Source organism: Pelodiscus sinensis, chromosome 11 (assembly GCF_049634645.1).
Source record: "Pelodiscus sinensis isolate JC-2024 chromosome 11, ASM4963464v1, whole genome shotgun sequence".
NCBI classification, from domain to species: Eukaryota; Metazoa; Chordata; order Testudines; family Trionychidae; genus Pelodiscus; species Pelodiscus sinensis.
Genome location: NC_134721.1, coordinates 42322666 through 42341465, shown reverse-complemented (window position 1 = coordinate 42341465; position 18800 = coordinate 42322666). Strand labels below are relative to the sequence as shown.

Below are 18800 nucleotides of genomic sequence, written 5' to 3'. Positions count from 1 at the left end.
TGTTTGGGAGGCCCTAGTGGGGTATGTTGGGCTCTGACTCAGCCGTGCTCCGTGAAAGCTGAGCCGTGGGCCCCACCCTGCCTTTCTCCCCAGCGTGTTCCTGCCCACCCAGCCCGCCCTTTACACCGATTCCCCAGGCTTCACCCCCGCAGCAGATGGGCGATTGAACGTCCCGCCCCTCCTCCCCTGCATGCTCCGCACTTCCCTTCGCAGGCAGGTCCCGGTGCGGCCTGTGCCCATTCAGGCCAGTGCGTCGGCCTTGCTCACCAGCTCGGCAGGAACAGGAAGTGTGTGAGGTGCAGGCATGGCCCTGCCTGGCACCATAGCCCCAGGGCCTTGAGAAAGAGGTGCCCAGGACTCCGCTTGCCCCTAGCTGGTAGGGCACGGGCAGCTGGCACAACCCACAGCAGCAGGCCCCGGGCAGGAAGCTGCGCATGTTGGCAATCACGTTTCAGCAGAGATTTCTCTCCCCTCTTTTTGCATCATCGGGGAAGTGGTGCTTTCTGGTAACATGTTGCTCTCCTGGCTTGCGGTAGCTGCAAGCCCCAAACCCTTTGGTGCCTTTCCCTGTCGCCTCTGTAGTTGCTCTGCCAGAAGCTCTGGGAGAGAAGGGGAACCGGAGCCCCACTAGGGAGACATGGGCAGGGAGGGTCCAAGGTGGCTCTGGGGGTTTGTGGAGGGGGAGGCAGTCTGGAAGCATTGCACTGGGGGGCTCTGAGAATCTCGCCCCCAGGTCTGTCAGGGAAGCGGTTCTTGGGTCTGAGGAACAGCTGGCAGAGAGATTCCAGGGGAGCTCAGCTAAGCCGGGAATTCCGAGCTGCCTTTGGGCCTCCTGGCGAACAACCGCTCTGCAGTGTGGAGGAGCCGCTGAGGCAAGGGCCGAGTGATCAGTTCCTGGAGCGCAAGCCGTGTGGGTCTGTGCAGGCCACGCCCCTCAGTGGCGATAGCCAGGCTGCGTGTCCTAGCCCCGGCCTGCGTGCCCATCCTCAGCCTTGCGGTGGCGGAGAGCTCGTGCTGTGATGTGTGCTCAGTGGGAGTCTGGGGGAGGCAGCCCACCCCCCCCAGCAGCTTTCAGCGGTGCAGCGGGTGACGTGTAGCTGTGGCTATTTGGATTCATTAAACCTTGAGCATGCGGGCGCCTGTTCTAGCAACAGGTCACGCTGCCCAGCTGTTCCCGAGGCCTGCTCTCCCTGTGTGGGTGGCGCTTTGTATTCCCATGCCAATTTGTGCCCCTTTGCTGCCCCTCAGAACCTTGCTGCTCCCCTTTGCCTCTTTCTCACTGTGCCTCTTGCAGGCAGCCTGCGTCTGTGTTAATGGGGATGTGTGCGCACTTTGTGCCCCTCTTCTCCCCCCAGGCTCTGAGTGTTCCTGGTCACCCTGCACGTTGCTGCATGTAGGGAAGCAGCCTGTGGATGGCTTTGCACGTGCTCTGGCGGGTGAGGGAGCAGGGAGCAGGCCGGCCTGGGGCACCAGAGCCCAGCCTCAGGAGTGCAAAGCCCTGGTGGAGCTTTGTCATTCACAGTTCTTCTCTTCCTCCCTGCAGAGCAGCTGGTGCTGGGAGCTGCCAAAGACCTGGCTCGGCATTGGGATAAGGACTACGACTCCTTCGTGCTGCCGCTGCTGGACGAACAGCAGCCGTGCTACATCCTCTACCGGCTGGACACCCAGAACGCCCAGGGCTTCGAGTGGCTCTTCATCTCCTGGTCCCCGGACAATTCCCCGGTAAGCCGTGGCGCTCTGGACATTCCCTCCGCAGGGTTGTGATTTCCCTGTGTGTGCGCTGGGTGGGGAGAGGAGAGCTCTGGTGAGGGGCTAATTATTGGAATCGTCAAAGACTCACTTAGCAAAGCTAATGGTGCAAGTGCTGGGCAGCGCTGCTGAGTCGGAGCCGGACATGCTCTGCAGATGCTCCTGTCTGGAGTGGGCTTGTCTAGTGCCGTGTGCAATCGGTTCTCTGGGGAAAGCCCGGCTGTCTTAACAGGCTCCAGGGAGTGAAATCCAGCACTTCGGGAGTGGAGTGTAACTATTCATGACGGAGCTTGGCCAAGATTTGAACCCCTCTACTCTGGCAAAAAGTGCACCGTAAGTGGCCAAAGCCTGGTGTCATTTGCAAGCTGGTACTGGCCACAGGGTCCCCTCCCATCTTGCTCCGGGGTCGGTCCGGTACTGGCTCCAGGGAAGAGGGGGTCCAGCCAGCCCGGTCTGAGTGCAGGTCTGACATGTAACCCCGGCCGGCAGGGTGACAGCAGGGCTGACTTGGACTTTAAGACCAGCAGGGACCATCAAGATAATCCAGTCTGGCCACCTGCACGCCTCAGAACTTAACCCAGCCCCTCCTGTGCCAGACCCCAACTCTGGCCCTCAAGCCATGATTTCAAAGACAGAGCCCACCACGTACACGAGTTTAAACCTGCAAGTGACCCGTGATCCTGGCAGCAGAGGAGGGTGAAACCCCCCCAGGATCTCGGCCCCTATGGCTCGAGGGAAGTTCCTTGCTGACCCTAAATACGGTGATCAGATAGACGCTGAGCATGTGGGCAGGAATGCTCTTGCCCTGTACATCCTCTCCTGCTCCCAGCCTGTATCCCTCCATGGACACCATCCAACACACGAAAGAACCTGAACTCTGGAGCCACAGTGACGCCTGGCGGCTGGTTGGGGAATTAATGTTTATACCCGACCCTAATGCTCCTGATGTTTCTGAAGCCCCCTCCCTCCTTGCGAGAGTGATTCTCCTTCCCGCTTTTCAGTGGAGGAACAGTGACAACTGGTGACTGAACCCAAGGTTGGCTCAAGCCAGCGGCGGAGAGTTAGAATGGAATAAGATTGAATCTCTTTAGCAGGTAGCCCTGGGAGGCAGCGTGGCGGGGAGGGGAGGGAACAGAACAGCAATGGGATCTAGTCTTGGCTCTGCCATTGGCTTGCTGGCTGACCTCAGTCATGTCACCATCCTGGGCCTCCGTTTCCCTATCAGTAAAATGGGGATAAAGACACTGACCTCCTTTTGTGAAGTGCTCCGAGACCCCCTGATGAGAAGAGCAGTCGGGAGGCTAGGTGGGCTGATTAAAGCGGTCACTGCTAGTGCCTCCGCTGGCTTGGGTTTACTTTATCGGTCCCTGGTCACCAGCACTACAGAGTCCCCCTCCCCCAGTAATGCCAGGCTCCTACGTCGGTTTTCTCTGCTGGCTATGGCGTCAGGCTGTGCTTTGGGGCAAGGTGACCACTGGCTGCTTTAGCCATTCGGGGCTGTCACTGATCAAAACCCAGAGCACTAGCCACAGTTTTTCCGTAATGGGGGCCGCTGACTTGCAGCAGTTTTTGGGGGGTTGGGGCAGGGGAGAGAGAGTCCAGGAAAACAGTCTTGATGGGCAGTGGTAGCTTGTGGACAGAAGACATCAAGAACTTGACTGTGTAGGTGTATGTAGGGGTACGTGGGGGGGGGGGGGGGGAGGCAGTAGGCTTTAGGCTCTAGGTGCAAGGCAAGAGGCAACCAAAGGAGCCAGGGGAAATTATTCTCTGGACTTAGCCATGGTAAGGCTAGAAATGGTGCATTTCAATTGAAACCCAGCCACAGCTTTCTCCTGTTAAAAGTGGAGTTTTCCAGCGAGCTCAGGTTGAGAGAGAGGACTGGCATTCGCCCTGGGACTGAAGTCGGGGTGGTGGAGTTGATGAGAGGGGTGGATTCCTGTTGACGAGATGAGTTCTGTCTTCTCGGCTGACTTGTAGTATCACCAGTGTGCAGCTGCCCTTGAATGAGCAGAGGGCCGGAGCTCAGACTCCGATCCTGTTCAATTTTCCACCTCGCTGAATGCATCTCGCTCACTCTCCACTTGTCCAGGTCAGGCTGAAGATGCTGTATGCAGCAACCCGAGCAACAGTGAAGAAAGAATTTGGAGGAGGACACATAAAGGATGAGCTGTTTGGGACTGTGAAGGTATGGACGGCGGCTCATGGCATAGACTGTAAGCAGGCAGCACCCTCCGGTTAACACCAAGGGGTGTGTCTACAGCAAATGCAGTGTCACTGGAGTACTAGTGCAGCAGCTGGGGAGGTTTTACGTCACTAGAGTAAATCCTCCCCCTTGAGAGGCCTAGCAGTGTCTGTGCTGGGCTGAGGTCGGTTTAACAGCGCCTCTCGGGTGTAAATTCTTCCCCCCCTAGTGAAGGTCACCAGGCTGGCCACCTTTTCTTTTGTTTAGATCAGGGTTGATTCAATAACCAGAGCCCAGACTGCTTGGGGTACCACAGTGCGGGGGTTAAAATGTTCCTGGACCACTGCTGGGCTTTTCCCACCTCTTGTTACTGCTCTCTCCATTTCTTTAGAGTCTGCCTTCATCCTTTTAAAGCTAGAGAGGGAGCCTGCAGCCAGCTCTCTTCTAGAAGCGCTGGCACACAAGTGAAATTGACCCAGATCTTTGACCTTGCCTGGTCACTTGAGCAGCAGGTGCTGGGATTTGTGAGGGTGGCTATCGTGGCAGCCGGGGAATAGGCTGCTTTTAGTCTGCTCCTCACTGTGAGAGCTGGCTCCAGCAGTCCCGCCCCTGCATCTTCACCCATTCGGGGCTAGCCCGTCAATTTCCTTAGCCCTTGGTCTGTTTGGAAGAAACCCTTTACAGAGTGATTACAGATCTCGCCCCTTGGCACTAGGCAGAAGAGGGGGTTTCGTTTGTGCCATCTAGTGGTTCCTCGAAGAGAATAGATGACGTGTATAGAGGAGATTGCAGGTGAGGGGCTATTTTAAAAAGGCGCTATAGTTTTAAATAAAAACTGCCACAAGATGGCAGTTTGTCTCAGTAAATGAAACCAGGTTGCTAACCAGTAAACCCTGTTAACTGCAGCCACCTGCTCGAATAGCTGCCGCCCATCTTGGTGTCTCAGCCCAGTTTTGTGACTGTGTGTGCTCCAACACAGACTGACTTTCCAAGGGTTTTCCCAAAGGGATGTGATGGGGGCTGGCAAAGTCCACAGTCACTGGCGTTGGCCAACCTGCACCCAGTGAGCTGGCTGGGTCTGTGCCTGCAGCTTGGGATAAGCACCCGTTACACATGGAAATAGGCTTGTGGTGCCAGCTGCCGCAGATCTGCCCAGGTGCATGAACTGTGTTGCAGTCATGCAGCTGGAAGGAGAAACGGCTTCCAGATGGGGATTGTTTGGAATGTGCAGAAAGCTAGTGAAGAGCTTGCTTAACTTTTCGAAAAGAAGACTCGGGGCTGGTCTGTGCTTAGAAATGTCAGTGAAGTGGCTGTTCAGGAATAACTAGTCACTTTCCTTATTCCAAATTAGCAATTTCAGTAAAGCTTCCCAGCATAGACAAACACTCACCCCTGGGCTGGAAGCTCTCCAGAGCGGGCATCAAATCTACATCTTTGGATAGGTCATGGTGCCGCAAAGGATGTGCTGCCCCGCTGTACGCGGTGTGTCACAGCTTGCGATCGTGCACGCGTACCTGCCGTTTGTCTAAAGATGTTGTATCGACTGGATCACTTTTCTTTTGGCGCGTGCTCCTGGGAGCAGTGGGAACGCCCCCACCGCTCTCAGATTTGGCCCTTCGAGGCACTGAGAGATGAGCCTCGTTCGGTGACTTTTGCTGTTTATCAGGTCGCTCCCCGTTACAGTGGCCCAGTGTGTGGAGCCTCTACCTTGCCCATTCTGCAGGCTGGGCTGGGCTTCCTTGGGAGGCGTGTGAGATCGCACTGCACTGGATCGTGTGGTCAGCCTCGAAAGCAGCAGCAAAGTAGAGCGGGTCCTCCCGTCTCTCGCCTTCTGGGAGGTGTTGTCTCCGTCCGGTAATAATTCCGCTGATGATGCTTTCTCTTGCCTGGCTGCAGGAAGACATCTCGCTCAGTGGCTACCAGAAGCATGTGTCGTCCTACTCCGCCCCGGCCCCTCTGACAGCAGCCGAGCAGGAGCTCCAGCAAATCCGTATTAATGAGGTGAGAAGCGAGGGAGAGATTTGTGCCAGCAGCGGGTGCAAGACAGCCAATGCTGGGAGCTGTTGCCTCCAGGGAGCGAGATCCACCAAGCTGCGAAATAGCCTCTCAGGAAACTGGCCGCCGCCTCTTGGGGTGTGCACACCTAGATGCTACAGTATGCTGTCAAGCGTAGTGTGGGAACGTAGAGCTGTGTTGGCAGAGAGCTGACCTGGGGGTGTGTCTATCCAGAAGAGACCCGGCTTTACCCTCCCCAAGCTGCGCAGCTCCAGCACTTGCCTTTCCAGCCCGCATGCCGAATAGGCTCGGTTACTGCGGTATGCAGGGCGCTACAACGTACCTGTCAGTGCTTCCACTCTCTTCCCTACACCCGGCTTTGCTCTCGCCTTTCCTGCCCTTTCTATGGGTCGGTGACACTCACAGGCTCCAAAGAGAATCCCATCTCCTGAGCCACTGTAGCCTGGCGGGATTGGACAGGAGGTCTGTCTGTTCCGGGATGCGCTCAGGATGTTGATTTCCATCTAAACGCCCCAAAGAGTCTCTGACTTGCCCCTGCATGGTCGCCGTGGTCAGCTGGCCTGTGGAGGCAGCGACAGGGGTTCTCTCAGGGGTCTTGACCCCAGTAACGCTTCCAGCTGGGAGTTCAGCCTGGCCCAGGTTTTGTGGCTCTTCGGGCAAGATACTTGGTCAGGGTTTTCCGGGTCTGAGGATGCTGGGAGCCCTGGGTTATTGGTGCCTCTAGTGTCTGTTCATGGGGGAGAGGTGGAAGGTATTGGCTGATGCAAAGTGTGTCCCAAACATGTTCCTTTGTGTACTGTAAATAGCACCAAGATGCCCTATGAATGTGTCCTAGCTAGAGGGAGGCAGGGACAAGCAGGTCCATTGGGGAAGCAGAAATCTCTCCTTTAATCAGCCCCTTTTCTCTGCAGCAAAAGGCAAATACAGTTTAGGGAGGGAATTGGAACAGCATTAGCTTGTGGTTAAACGCAGCGGCAAACAAGAGCACATCCTGCTGGTGCTCCTGGCTGCTGGTCATGCCTGCCTGAATGGCTCAAGCCGGGCTGCTGGGCTAAGTGCTTTTCGGCTGTGTCTTGCAGGATAAAGTTGCCCAGGTAAGTGCCTCCTAGGGATGCTGGCCTGCGGGGTGCTGTCTGGTGTTGGCTTCCCCCCGGAGCTAGGGGCATGTGGTCAGTAAGCGGCCTGCGGGTGCATGGTGTGCTGCGGTCTCAGGGTGCAATGTCCCTTGGGTAGAATTCTGAAGCTGAACCTCTGAAATTTTGGAACCGCCACTAGTGCTGCCTACCTGCGAAGAGCCACTGCAATGTTCTGGCTGGGCTTCTAGCGACCCGGCCCTTAGGAAATGAACGACAGCTCCCAGCACACCCATAGCTTGGCACGTTGAGCTAGACGCTGCTCTCTTCTCGAGAGGAAAGGTAGTCTAGTGGTTAGCGCAAGGGCTAGGTCTCCTGCTTTCCAGCTCTTGTCACTCATTCCGTTATGAGCTTGGATCCTCGAGCTAACCTCTGAGCCTCGGTGCACGCATTACTGATCCCCATTCCCACATGGGTGTCTCTGAATTGGGTGGTATTTGTAAAGCACTTTTCGATGCTAGGGGTAAGGGGGGGGGGGCGGGAATATGTCTTCACATACAATGGGACTTAGTTACATTTGCTTTGGGAACCATAACTTGTTCAATGTCCTGACTCTTTTCCCTGTACAAACGTAAAAACCAGTGCTCTGAGGGAGCGCTGATCAGAGCCAGGCAATCGCAGTCTCGTTGCCGTTGCATTGACCTGCCTCTGGTTTTACTTCTTGATCTTGGCACACACAGAAAACGTGTAGATAAAAGATCAAGCCTCGCAGAGGCCTAGAAATGTGCCCTTTAAATTCCTTCTCACAAGCAGCTGGGACTTGATTGTACAGTCCACCAGGAACAAGTTGACTACAGATTCCGCGCAGTGTAATGAGTAAGCTCTAGAATTCTGTGGATGACAAGAGGCATTGCTACCGTACAACAAAATGGGGGGGGGGGGGGAGGTGTAGTTTGGGGTGTGCTGTGACTGACGCTGTTTCCCATGTCTCTCTCCTTCCCTTCTCCCTGTAGATACCATTTCAAATGCATCTCTGTTCTGTTCACTGTGTGTGTGTTAATGCACGTGTGGCTGAATAATATGTGTTCCCAGTCTGTTGTGTGAGATTGCTGTTGCCTTCCACCCCAGAGGTGGCTGTATTTCGGGGAGGAAGGGGGGTTGAAGTGATGCTTACATCAATCTGTTTGGAAAAAACTCTTAATATTCGTGGGGGTCCTTCAAAGTTAGAGACCTTCCATGACTAGAAGGGTGATGTTGGTACCGGGGGAAGGGGGGTTTGGCTTTCAGCTTCATAGGATCATAGAAATGTAGGACTGGAATGGACCTTGAGAGGTCAGCTAGGTCAGCCCCTTTACTGAGGAAGGGTCAAGTAACCCTAAACGGTCCCTGACAGGTACTTGTTCAACCTCCTCTTAAGCACCTCCGAGGCTGGGGAGTGAGCTGTTTCCATGCATTTCACGTGAGCCACAGGGTAGTCCTGTCAGATGCATGACCACGTTCTGGAGGTCTCACACCTCATAAGGAAAAACAAGGTGTCCGGGATGTGACAGTGAAACCGTGTACACTGGGCTCATCGGTTACCTTCATGGTTACACACAGGCTCCGACACATGCTCCGAGGAGCTGCCTGCTGCACACTCCCCCCCCCCCCCCCCCGCCCCGTTGTGCTGCTGCCTCTGTATCAGAGGCAGCAGTGCCTGGAGGATGTTGTGGGAGCAATATGCGCGGGGTGCTAGCTTAAAAGCTGCTGCCTTCACGGTTAAAGGAAGGTCCCGGTATGCATGGTTAGCTGGCTTAAAAGCCAACGTCCCGTGTGCACCAGCTTCCAGGGAGCTGCGAGCGCACCCCACATTCCTCTGCTGCTGCTTCTGAATCAGAGGCAGCAGTATGGAGGTGCAGGCAGGAACTGATAAGTGCGGGGAGCGGCACCCCCATCATAACTACTGAGTTTTCCAGTGGTTACACAGTTAAACGCATTTTAACATCCCTAATAAGAAGCTGCTGTTGTTGGGTTACTCTTGAAATGCAAGGGGGAGATGCAAAAAAGTGAAAAACTTTGGGGGTTTGAACCCAGATTACACAGTCACAGAACAGGATTTCTGTTTGAGAGCGTGACATATCGTGCAGCCTGCAGGGCAGCCATGGCCGTTAGCTTGGGTCGGACCAGACGTGCAGAAAGCAAGGATTACAGCTGTTTGAGAGTGGGCCTGCGGATGGGTTTGCAGCAAGAGTCAGCAGCGTACGTCCCATCTGCACAGCATGGGCAGCCTGCTCTGTGTTGATCCAATAGCCCTGGAATCCGAGGCATTTGTGGTATCACGCAAGCAGTACAAATTGCTTGAGGAGTGGTGAGAACAAAGCAAAGGAATGCCTGCCCGAACCAGCTGGGGTCTGACGAGGGAAGGTACAGCGGTGAAAACGGGTTGTTGGATTTAATAGAATGAGGGATGTTAAAAATGTGGCTGTTAACGTAAACGTGTAACGGCTGAAAATTTCAGCAGTCAGCTCCCCGGGAACCAGTGTGTGCGGATACAGAGGCAGCAGAACGAGGGGAGGGGGGAGTGGGTGTGCACGGGGAACCAGTGACAGCAGTGCTGGGGGTTGTGTGCATGTAGCAGTGCATGGTAACTGATAAGCCCCGGCTCGTCAGTTAACCATGTAAACAGCTACACATTCACTTCCCTAATTAGAGCACACCTGTCAGTTACCCTGCATTGCGGTAAGAACAGGTAAATGGAGGCCTGGTTTTCACTGCCAGGAAACGGTGTGGGCTGTAGTTTTGAACCATGCGTGAGGGGTGTAGGGTTGGTCTCATCTAGCTTCCCCCTAGTAAAAATGGCAGGTTCCTTGTGTTTCCCCTAGAATTGGGCAGTGCAGTAGCTAACACCCATTAGTTTTCCTTCTGTGGTTATAAACCCCACACTCATTTGTTTTAGTGAAGCCACAGCCAGAGTCTTTCTGGAATACCAGTTTGGTGTATGGATTAGGAGTAAGTTTAACCAGTTAACTGATATGCATAAGCTTATCAGTTAACCTTGCTGGTTAAACTCCTGGCCATTGCCAGGAGCCCAGGGGGCCCACAGACGCTGGGAGGTGTTTTAACATGTAACGATTGAATTTCAATTGGTTATGTGGCTAGTGATTTTTCTTACTTTTTACATCCCTATTATGGGTTCAGAACCAGCCGGGGCTGCCTCAGTTGGTTAGATCTATTCCTAACTGATGATTAAATGCAAAACCCATTGATCTTGCAAGCTTTGTGTTATTGATGCAAAGACTCCAAGTCCGGAATCCCCAAGTACAAAGTTAACTCTGCCTTTCTTCACGGCCTGCGTGTTCAAGGGTGTCTATAGTGCAGATTAAGGCTTGCATTTAGTAAGGGAAGGGAGGCGGGAATACTGTGAATATTGTGGTATATGATAGATTTAACGTTGCCAGAGCACCCTTAAACCTTGGGATTTTCTGACGTTTGAGCACTCAATCTTGCAGCCTTACTGATGCATTAACCTTGATCCCTTTCACCTTCGTTTAATTTCCCAGGCATTTAAAGGGGAAATTAGAATCTGGAGGTATTATGCTAGTGAATTCCTTTTTCACACTGATTGCTTGCTGCAGTTTGCAGCGTCTGTTTAGACAGCCAGCCATGTATGCTCTTTTATCAATGTGCCCCCTTCCCTAACTTCACAGATGTGCCCTGCGTCTGTTGGCAGTGCACCCACCTAGAATTAAGCATTTACCTAGCTTGCTGTCAATTTTCAAGGCAAATATAGTGGTTCAATTCAAACTGTTTTTAACTCCGCTAAGCTGTGTGAAATACGGCGTGGGAATAGACTCAAACTTCAAACCTTTGTCCTATAGCCCTGTCTAAAAGCGTGGGGCTCAAATTACATCTTTATTTTGGACAGTTGTTAAATGGAGAAGTGTATTTCCCCCCCCCCCCCCCCCCCCCACCCCCCCCCCCTCAAAGCCCCTTGATATGATTTTGTTGTGGCTCTCTCCCCTTCAGGCCGGGAACAGCGACGGGAATTTGGAGCCCAACACTTCTGAGTTAATGGCTGGCCGCTGAGAGTTTCCTAGGTTCTGTAGTATTGTAACATCCGTGGCCAATGAAGCTGCCTCTTTGCTATACACGACAGCCACTTGGAATATTGCAGGAGCAGCAGCTGCTGTTGCTGTGACAGTTACAGATGTGAATGGCTAGCCAGTATGCCTCACCTTAATGGGCGAGGCTTCTCGGTTCCAGTTAACTGGTGGGGGCTGCTCTTTTCCCCCCTCTTTAACTGGTTAACATTACATTTGGTTTATTAACCAATTAAATGGGATTTTACATCCCTAGTGACTGTGCAAAACCGTCAGCACCTACTCTGCTTAGCATGTGTGCACACTGGATAGTTTGTTACAAAGCGTTACATCTGCTAGAAGACATTGATGTTAATAGCAAAAGAGCTAGCTGGTGGCATCATTTGTGGGGTGTTGGATTTGCAGTGGTTCCCTGGAGGAAGAGGTCCATCCCATTCTAACAACTGGGTCTAGGTCTCGTAGGGAGACCCGAGCTGATCTAGGTCTCGGAGGGAGATCTGAGCTGGGTCTAGGTCTCGTAGGGAGATGATGAGCCCTCTTTAGAGAAGGATGGACTGATTAACCAAAGGACGTACACTTTTAATATTTCTCACACTATTCATCCCAGTGTGGCCCTTGCAGGCTCCACCCTTTTGGATCTGGGCAGGAGAGGTACTTGCACCCTGAAGAGTATTTCCGGATCACCTCACCTTGCTCCACCATGCAGACCTCAGCCCTGGCCTGAAGGCTGCCTCCCTCCTGTTCTCAGAAGAGAGATCTTTGCATGGATCCACCTTCCCTTTTGAGCCCCTGGTCTCCTGCTGCTTGGCTTTTGTTGATTCCTTCAAGCCCCAGGGGATGCTCTGGACCACTGCTGGGCCATGGGCTGCATATTGGTCCCCACTGCTCTAGAGAGAATCATGCAGCGTGGTTGGGGATCAGGGTGACTGGAGAGCCACGCAGGCCACAGTAAACCCTGGCTGAAGGTATCCCGAGTCCTCTTCCAGTCACGGTCGTCTTCATCCTTCACCCCCCCCCCCCCCCCCCCCCCCGTGTTAGCTCTGTGCGCCCCCCATCCCGCTGGAGGGGAGTGCTTGGTGCTGATGTTTTCCTTGTGCTTTTTTCTGTTGTGCTCCCAGGCTCGGGGCTCCCTGGCCTCCAGCAGTGAGCGGGTAGGCGCCTCTCTCTCCAGTGTGACCTCTCCCCTCTGCGTGCTGTGCTCTGTCCGCATCCCCCTTTTTCATATCCGCCCCCCTGGTTTGGGTGAGAGCTGTGTGGGGGGCTGCCCCGCTGTTTTGCTCCGAGTTGCTGACCTGGTGTCTCCTCTCCCCATGCTCGCAGGACTCTCGCAGTGACATGGTAGGCTGGGCCGCTGGCTGTTTTGCACGTTCTCTCTCTAGCTCTCTTCCTTCTGGCACCTGCTTTACTCAGCCCTGTGCTCCCACTTCCTTTGGGGTTATTTTCTCTCCGGGACGAGCTGCTAACCCACCCCGAGCAAGTCACTTCGTGGTAATACTTGCTACCAGCCGGAGCTGAGGGTGACCGAGTTTAAAGCCAGAAGAGTCAATGTCTAGTCTGACCTGGTACACGCCACGGGCCATTAAATGCCACCAGCTGCCAGCGTACAAAACCCAGCCCCCCAAGTTACACCAAAATCTTAGAGTCCGCAGGAGACTAGTTTGTGTGCCACACAGAGGGCCCTGCTGCTGCAGCGAGACGAAGTGAGTTGTCCCCAGATAAACCCAACAACTGCCCTGCACCCACAGACTGCAGAGGAAGGCAAGGGACGCTGAAGGTCACTGCCAGTCTGAGGAGGGCGGGATTCCTTCCCAACCCCACCCAGGGCCACCAGTTAGATGTGGGCACGAGCCCAGAATCCCTTGTTACCTCGGAGCCCAGGCTGTTCCGCACCCCAGGTTCCGTCTCCAGCCGTGGCCATCGCTGGTGCTTCAGAGGAAGACAGTAGAACGGACAGACAGACAAACTGACTACACTGGTGGGTGAGGAGTCCCTCTCTGATCCCCCCTGCTGACATTCTGGAGCAGGAGCTGTCAGGGACAAACTCTGAGATCCCCAGGGCTGCTGAAACCCCGCCTCCGCCGTGGTGAGAAATCTTCTCCTTTCCAGCCGGAGTTTGCTGATGGCCAGTTTGTATCGGCTTGCTCTTGTGCCAGCTTTGTCCTTCAGCTCAAATAGCTCTTTGCCCTCCCTGACACTTACCTACGGGGTGTCCATAGAGCGCCATGACCTGGCCTCTCCACCGCCTTGGTGCTCGCCAGCGTGCACTAAGCCTCCCCTCGTAGGACAGACCCACCACGCCCCGGTAGCTCTTCTCTGCACCTGGGCCCGTCTGAGGCCCTCTTCCGAGAAACGGGTCCCAGAGCTGTGCGGTGTCGCTACGCAGGGGTGTGAAGGCCAGAGGGCCGTTTTAGGGTGGGGGGACGTGGGATCTCCGTGCGTCCAGCCCCACTGTGCACGCTTTCTCAAGGGGGTGGAAAGCCAGGGAGCGATCAAGTATCTGATACTTCATTACTGCAGCGTTGGTGAGGGGGTCCCGGCCACGTCTGAGCCCCGCAGAGCAGGACGTCCAGCGTGTGGCTGGGAGACCTGTGGTCCAGCTCCTGCCCTGGCCCTGCCCTCCAGCGTGACCGGGCAGGGGGTATTGAAGGCTGGGTGGGCAGGTTAAACTGCTGGCAGGCTGCGAGAGGTTTTGTTTACCCGGTGTCTGCAGTGTCAGCCGCTCTCAGCTCTCATTGGCTGCGACTTGCTGTCCCCAGCCAATGGGAGCTGCGGGAAGCGGTGGCCCCGGCCTGCATTACTTCCTGCAGCTCCTATTGCCTGGGAACAGTGACCCATGGCTGCTGGGATGCTCAGGTCAGCAAATGCATCTCACGGAGGCTCAGCCTGATGAGCCGTGACCTAGCACCTACTAGAAAGCCCCAGTTCTGCGTAAAAGGGACCACGTGACTTGCCTGCCTTCCGTGGAGCTCTGTGGCCAAGAAGTAACAGGATTGTCCACGATAGCCCAGGCTGCCTCGCTGGCGTGCAGCACTGAGGGCTAGCACAGAGGAAAGTCGCCCTGGCTGCTCAGTTTGCGGAGTGGAGACATCACCAGATCCAGCCGAGGGCCCAGTGAGATCCGGCTGGGCTCTGGCACTCAGCGGTGGCTAGCTGGTGGTGCCTTTTACCCGTCGGTGAGCAGGCATTTCGGCTGCCCTGGCACGCCGTTTGGAAAAGTCATGGGTTTGAGGGAGGTTTCCTCCCTCAAATGGCTGAACCCTGTTTTCTCAAGTAAGATACCTTCCAAGCTCGGAAGACGGTGGTTTTCCGAGAGCTGGCAGTTGCAGTGGACACCGGAGTGGAACAGCCCCGACATGCCCGTGGGAGGCAGCCTTTCCACGTGTGGCTCTTGGAGCATGGGGGGACTCTGGGTGCTTAGTCCCTGAGCTGCAGCAGACGTGTGGTGCTTGTCAGAGCCCTGCTCTCCTCTGTCCTCTTACTGACGTGGCTCCGTCTCCCTGTTCCACGTGACAGAGCGGGGCGGGCTGTTGGTGCTGCCCAGCGCTGGGAGAACTCCCCGGCCCAGAGGAGGTACGCTGGCTTGCCTGCTGTGCTGTGCTTTGACCTGTGCCTGGGGGCTTTTCTCCTCTCCTGCGTGGGGTTTGTGTCTCTTCTTTTTCAACCCTCGGCCGCGGAAGCTGCGCGTGAGCAGTGCCTCCCAGGCTGCCGAGAGATGCCACGAGTAAGCTGCCTGCGTGTGACGTTCCTTTGCTTCCCCCCCCCCTGTGAAGTGGACTGGGGCGCGTTGGAGAGTGGGTTTGACGCAGAGTGTTGCTTACTAGGGTGGTCACGTCCCAGCTGCTTAGCTCTGCTTACCAGGGCTCGCTCGGAGGGATTTTCCCCCCTTGCCTGTCACCTGCTGGGAATGGGAGGAGGGGTTTGCACGGCCCACGTACTTTGTCCTGATGGAACGGTGCGCACGCTACAGGCGATTGCTCGTTGGAGGCGGGTGTGGAGAACTCAGAATGGCAAACAAAATCTTGCCATGTCCTAGCAGCCCCGAATTGGCTGTGTTGAGGCAAGATGCTTTATTGCTGTAATGCCGGGACTGGGACCCCGCTGGGCTAGGCGCTGTACAGACCCCGACCAGAACTGGAGAGCTGCAGGGCAAGCCCTGAGATGGCCGTGGGGGACCCATGGCTGTGCCGTGAGGCCCTAAGCAGAGTCCCAGAACCCGTTGTGCAGCAGGCAGGGGAGAGGGTGGCTGAGAAAGTTGGGCCAGTTCCCCCTGAATGCTAGAGATGCCAGTACAGTTGGATCGATACCATAGTCACTTCCCCTTCCTTTTTCGTTTGAAATCCCTCTGTGGCAAAGCTGCCAGTGACAGTTGCAGCTTCCGTGGGCTGGATTGTGTCTTGTGTGCCCAGGGATTTATAACCGACCCTGAACACAGATGAGTTGGGGTCAGCTCCCTCTGTGAAGACTTGCCCACCCTCTGGGCAGGGGTTAGCTCCGGGGAAAACGTGTCCGTGAGGCCTTTCTCTGAACGCAGAGCAGCCCACGTCACAAGTCGTCCTGAAAGGGCTGTGGGACGATGGTGCTGCCTCTCCCTTCACGTGGCCACGTAAATCTCACCGAAGCAGCCTCCAGCACATCCCCCTGCCTTTGGCAAGGCTGCATTGCTGTTGTGGTCGCTCCAAGGGGCCAGCCAGCTCTCGTCGAGGCAGGGCCGGGTGTTTATTTAGCATTGTCTGGCCCAGCCCTGGGTTTGTCGGAAAGCCGAACGCTTTGGCGAAGTTAGATTGGCATCCTGGCGTCTGGGACTCTTTGCTGGGACTCCCCCGCATTGTCGTGTTATGTGTCGTCCTGGCCGGTGCCACCGACTTCTTCAGGAGCTCGAATGAGAACGAGGCACCCGGGGGCTCCTAGGCCAGAAACTGACCCCCCTGTGTATCTGCAGGGTCCCTTAGCTGGTCCCTTAGCTGTCACGGCATCGTGACGCTCAAGGCTGGGGAAGAAGAATCTTCTCCCTTTGCTTCCGAGTGGCCCATAGCTGAGGGCTCTCTTGGGGGATGCTGTGTCCTGGGCACCTGAGGGGCTGAGTCTCCTTGCCCATGTTAGGAATGTCAATGCCCCTTCAAGTTAACCGGTACCGTTCTAATTGGTTAGCTGGGTTAGGGATAACCGGTAAACCGGGTCCGGACAGCCCACCCCTCCGGCCCTCTGCAGGCAGCTGGACTGCTCCGGCTGGCAAGGGTCCCACCTGGCGGTGGGATGGGGGCCATGCCCCCCAGTGCTTCCAGGTAGCCGGTTAATTGGTTAATCCTGTTGACTGTGGTTCTGGGGAGGGTGCCTAGGGTGGGTGCTGCGGGTAGGACCTCAGCGACACTGAGATGCCCCTGGTCCGGCAGAGTTGGCCTGGCAGTTCGCCGCACTAAGCGTCCTCAGCAGTGCAGGCTGGAGGTGCTGCCACACATGGGTGCCTGTGGGACGGGGGGAGCACACGACGTCTTGGCTGGTCGCATGGGTTCTGGAGCGCTTCCGCTGAGCGGGCGCCCGTGTGCAGCGCAGGGTCACGGCCCACTGCCCCCGGCCCCGCCTGTGCGCGGGCAGGCGGGTTGGCTCCTCACACTGCATGCCCCCCTCTCCCGAGCCGGCCAGCCCAGGCCCCTTCTCCCTGCGCTCGTGTGCGGGGCGAGGCGGGGCACAGCGTGTTCCCTCGGGGCCAGCAGCGGCGGAGCCCGGTGGCTGCTGCCCGGGCGTGAGTCGTGTGCCCCCCCAGCAGGGTGAGCGCAGCACAGTGTGTGGTGGGTTTCGTTCCCTTTATCCGGCCCCACTCACTGGCCTGTCGGGTCTCCGTTCCCAGGTGAAGACGGAGATCAGCGTGGAGAGCAAACACCAGACCCTGCAGGGCCTGGCCTTCCCGCTGCAGCCCGAGGCCCAGCAGGCCATCCTGTTGCTGAAGGAGAAGAAAATCAATTACATCCAGCTGGTAAGGCGGCCGGGGCCGTCTCCCTGGCGCGTCTCCGTCCTGTTCCCCCTGCCTGCGTCGGCAGAGCCTCTGAGCGCTGCTTGCGGTGCTGTGCGCCCACCTCTCTGCCTTTCCCCAGAAACTGGATCTGGAGCGGGAGACGATCGACCTGGTCCACACAAACGCCACGGAGCTAGCGGACCTCCCCAGAAGGATCCCCCAGGACACCGCGCGCTATCACTTCTTCCTGTACAAGCACTCTCACGAGGGAGACTACCTGGAGTCTGTGGGTAAGCTCAGCCCAGGGCCCGTGCCTGGCTCAGACCCGGTTCCCCCAGCCCTGTGCGGGCGTTCCCCGACGTTCTGCCCAGGCGTGCAGTGCAGTGCTGGAGCCGAACCTGCCCTCCCCGTCGTGGGCCGCGGCTGTCATCCTGGCAGGCAGGCGGGGCCTCACTTGGTTCTCCCTGGGCTGTTCTTCCCGTTAGCTGTTGAGGGATCTCAGACCAGTTCCCATTCGCACCCTTTGCTCGCTCACCTGCCCCAGCGCAGCTCCTGAACCCAGGGCCCCCCTACTCACTGTTGCTGAAGTGCTGTGGGAGTCGGTGCCGTGGGGCATATCGAGGGCAGCCCAGGGCAGGCACCGGCGTGTTGAGCTGTGGGAGGAGGAGGCTGTCTGGCTGCAGGGGGCTTTCTCTCGATTTTTGTCTCCTCCCCATGGTGGTTTTGTTGCCTGCGTCTGTGTGGCGAGCGTGGCACAGGACTGCACGTGTGGCACTCTGGGGACGCAGGGCAGAGCTGGGCAGGACCCCGGCCTGGATTCTCACTGCTGGATCCCCAGCTTCCTGGACCGGGGTGGTGTTGACGTCTTGCCCTCTCTTGCAGTGTTCATCTACTCCATGCCTGGCTACCGGTGCGGCATTAAGGAGCGGATGCTGTACTCCAGCTGCAAGAGCCGGCTGCTCGACACTGTGGAGCAGGAGTTCTCCCTGGAGATCACGAAGAAGGTAAATCCATGTCTCCAGCCTTGTGTCTGACGCCTGGCCGGCAGAGCACGCCCCCCAGCCGGACAGTGGAGAGCAGGCATGTGTCTTGGGAGGGGGGGGAACAGAGAGGAGGGAGCCGAGGTGTCAGGTGTTCCAACGGGAAGTTGAGGAAGAGAACTTTGAAGGTGACCGTCCCAGGGCACGAGGCTAAGGATGCCTGAGAGGAGAGGAGAGCCCCATCCCTTGAGCCGTTTCTGAGTGGCCTGGAAGCGTGCAGGAGAACACACTGCAGGGGCCAGTGCAGGACTGGCGCCCAAGGGCGAGACTTCAGCAATATTTCTCAGCCTTGTGCCCCCAGGGGCCGGTGTGCCCCGCTGGGGGAGGGGGCAGACCCCAAGGGGCTGGTTGTTGAGAAACTCTGGACTAGAGGACCTCAGAAGACCCTCTCCATGTCTGCTTTAAAATCTGCATCAGATCAGTGGGGGTTGGGCTACTTTTAGTGTCTGGCCTGAAATCTCCCCTCAAACGGGGGGAAACACTAGCTCAGCCATGTGAAGTTGCCGGCTGCTCCTGTCCTTCCTCCCGCTTTTCACGGCCTTTCACTGCGGGGCTCTGGCGCCCTTTGATCCGTCCCCTCCCAGCGGGTGCAAACCTGACCTCGGGTTCCCCTGCAGGGGCTTGTGGTTGTGAGGGGCATTGTCTGACACGTCCGTCGCCGTGGCCCCCGGGCGGCTGCAGAGCGAGCGTTTTGAATGCGTGGTGCCAAGG

At 56.6% G+C, this 18800-nt stretch overlaps 1 protein-coding gene across 3 annotated transcripts in view; it reads left to right on the top strand.

The window, feature by feature from the left end:
- TWF2 (twinfilin actin binding protein 2) overlaps positions 1 to 18800 on the top strand; it is a 58814-nt gene that overhangs the window by 34689 nt on the left and 5325 nt on the right. Inside the window, exons 3-9 of one of the 3 annotated variants that reach the window (XM_075939442.1) lie at positions 1549 to 1722; positions 3839 to 3934; positions 5828 to 5932; positions 7027 to 7041; positions 16945 to 17070; positions 17189 to 17339; positions 17932 to 18053. In XM_075939442.1, the coding sequence (XP_075795557.1) occupies positions 1549 to 1722; positions 3839 to 3934; positions 5828 to 5932; positions 7027 to 7041; positions 16945 to 17070; positions 17189 to 17339; positions 17932 to 18053 (789 nt within the window). Of the gene's footprint in view, positions 1 to 1543; positions 1723 to 3838; positions 3935 to 5827; positions 5933 to 7026; positions 7042 to 16944; positions 17071 to 17188; positions 17340 to 17931; positions 18054 to 18800 lie in introns of all 3 variants that reach the window. The other 2 variants (XM_075939440.1, XM_075939441.1) reach the window with 2 other exon arrangements.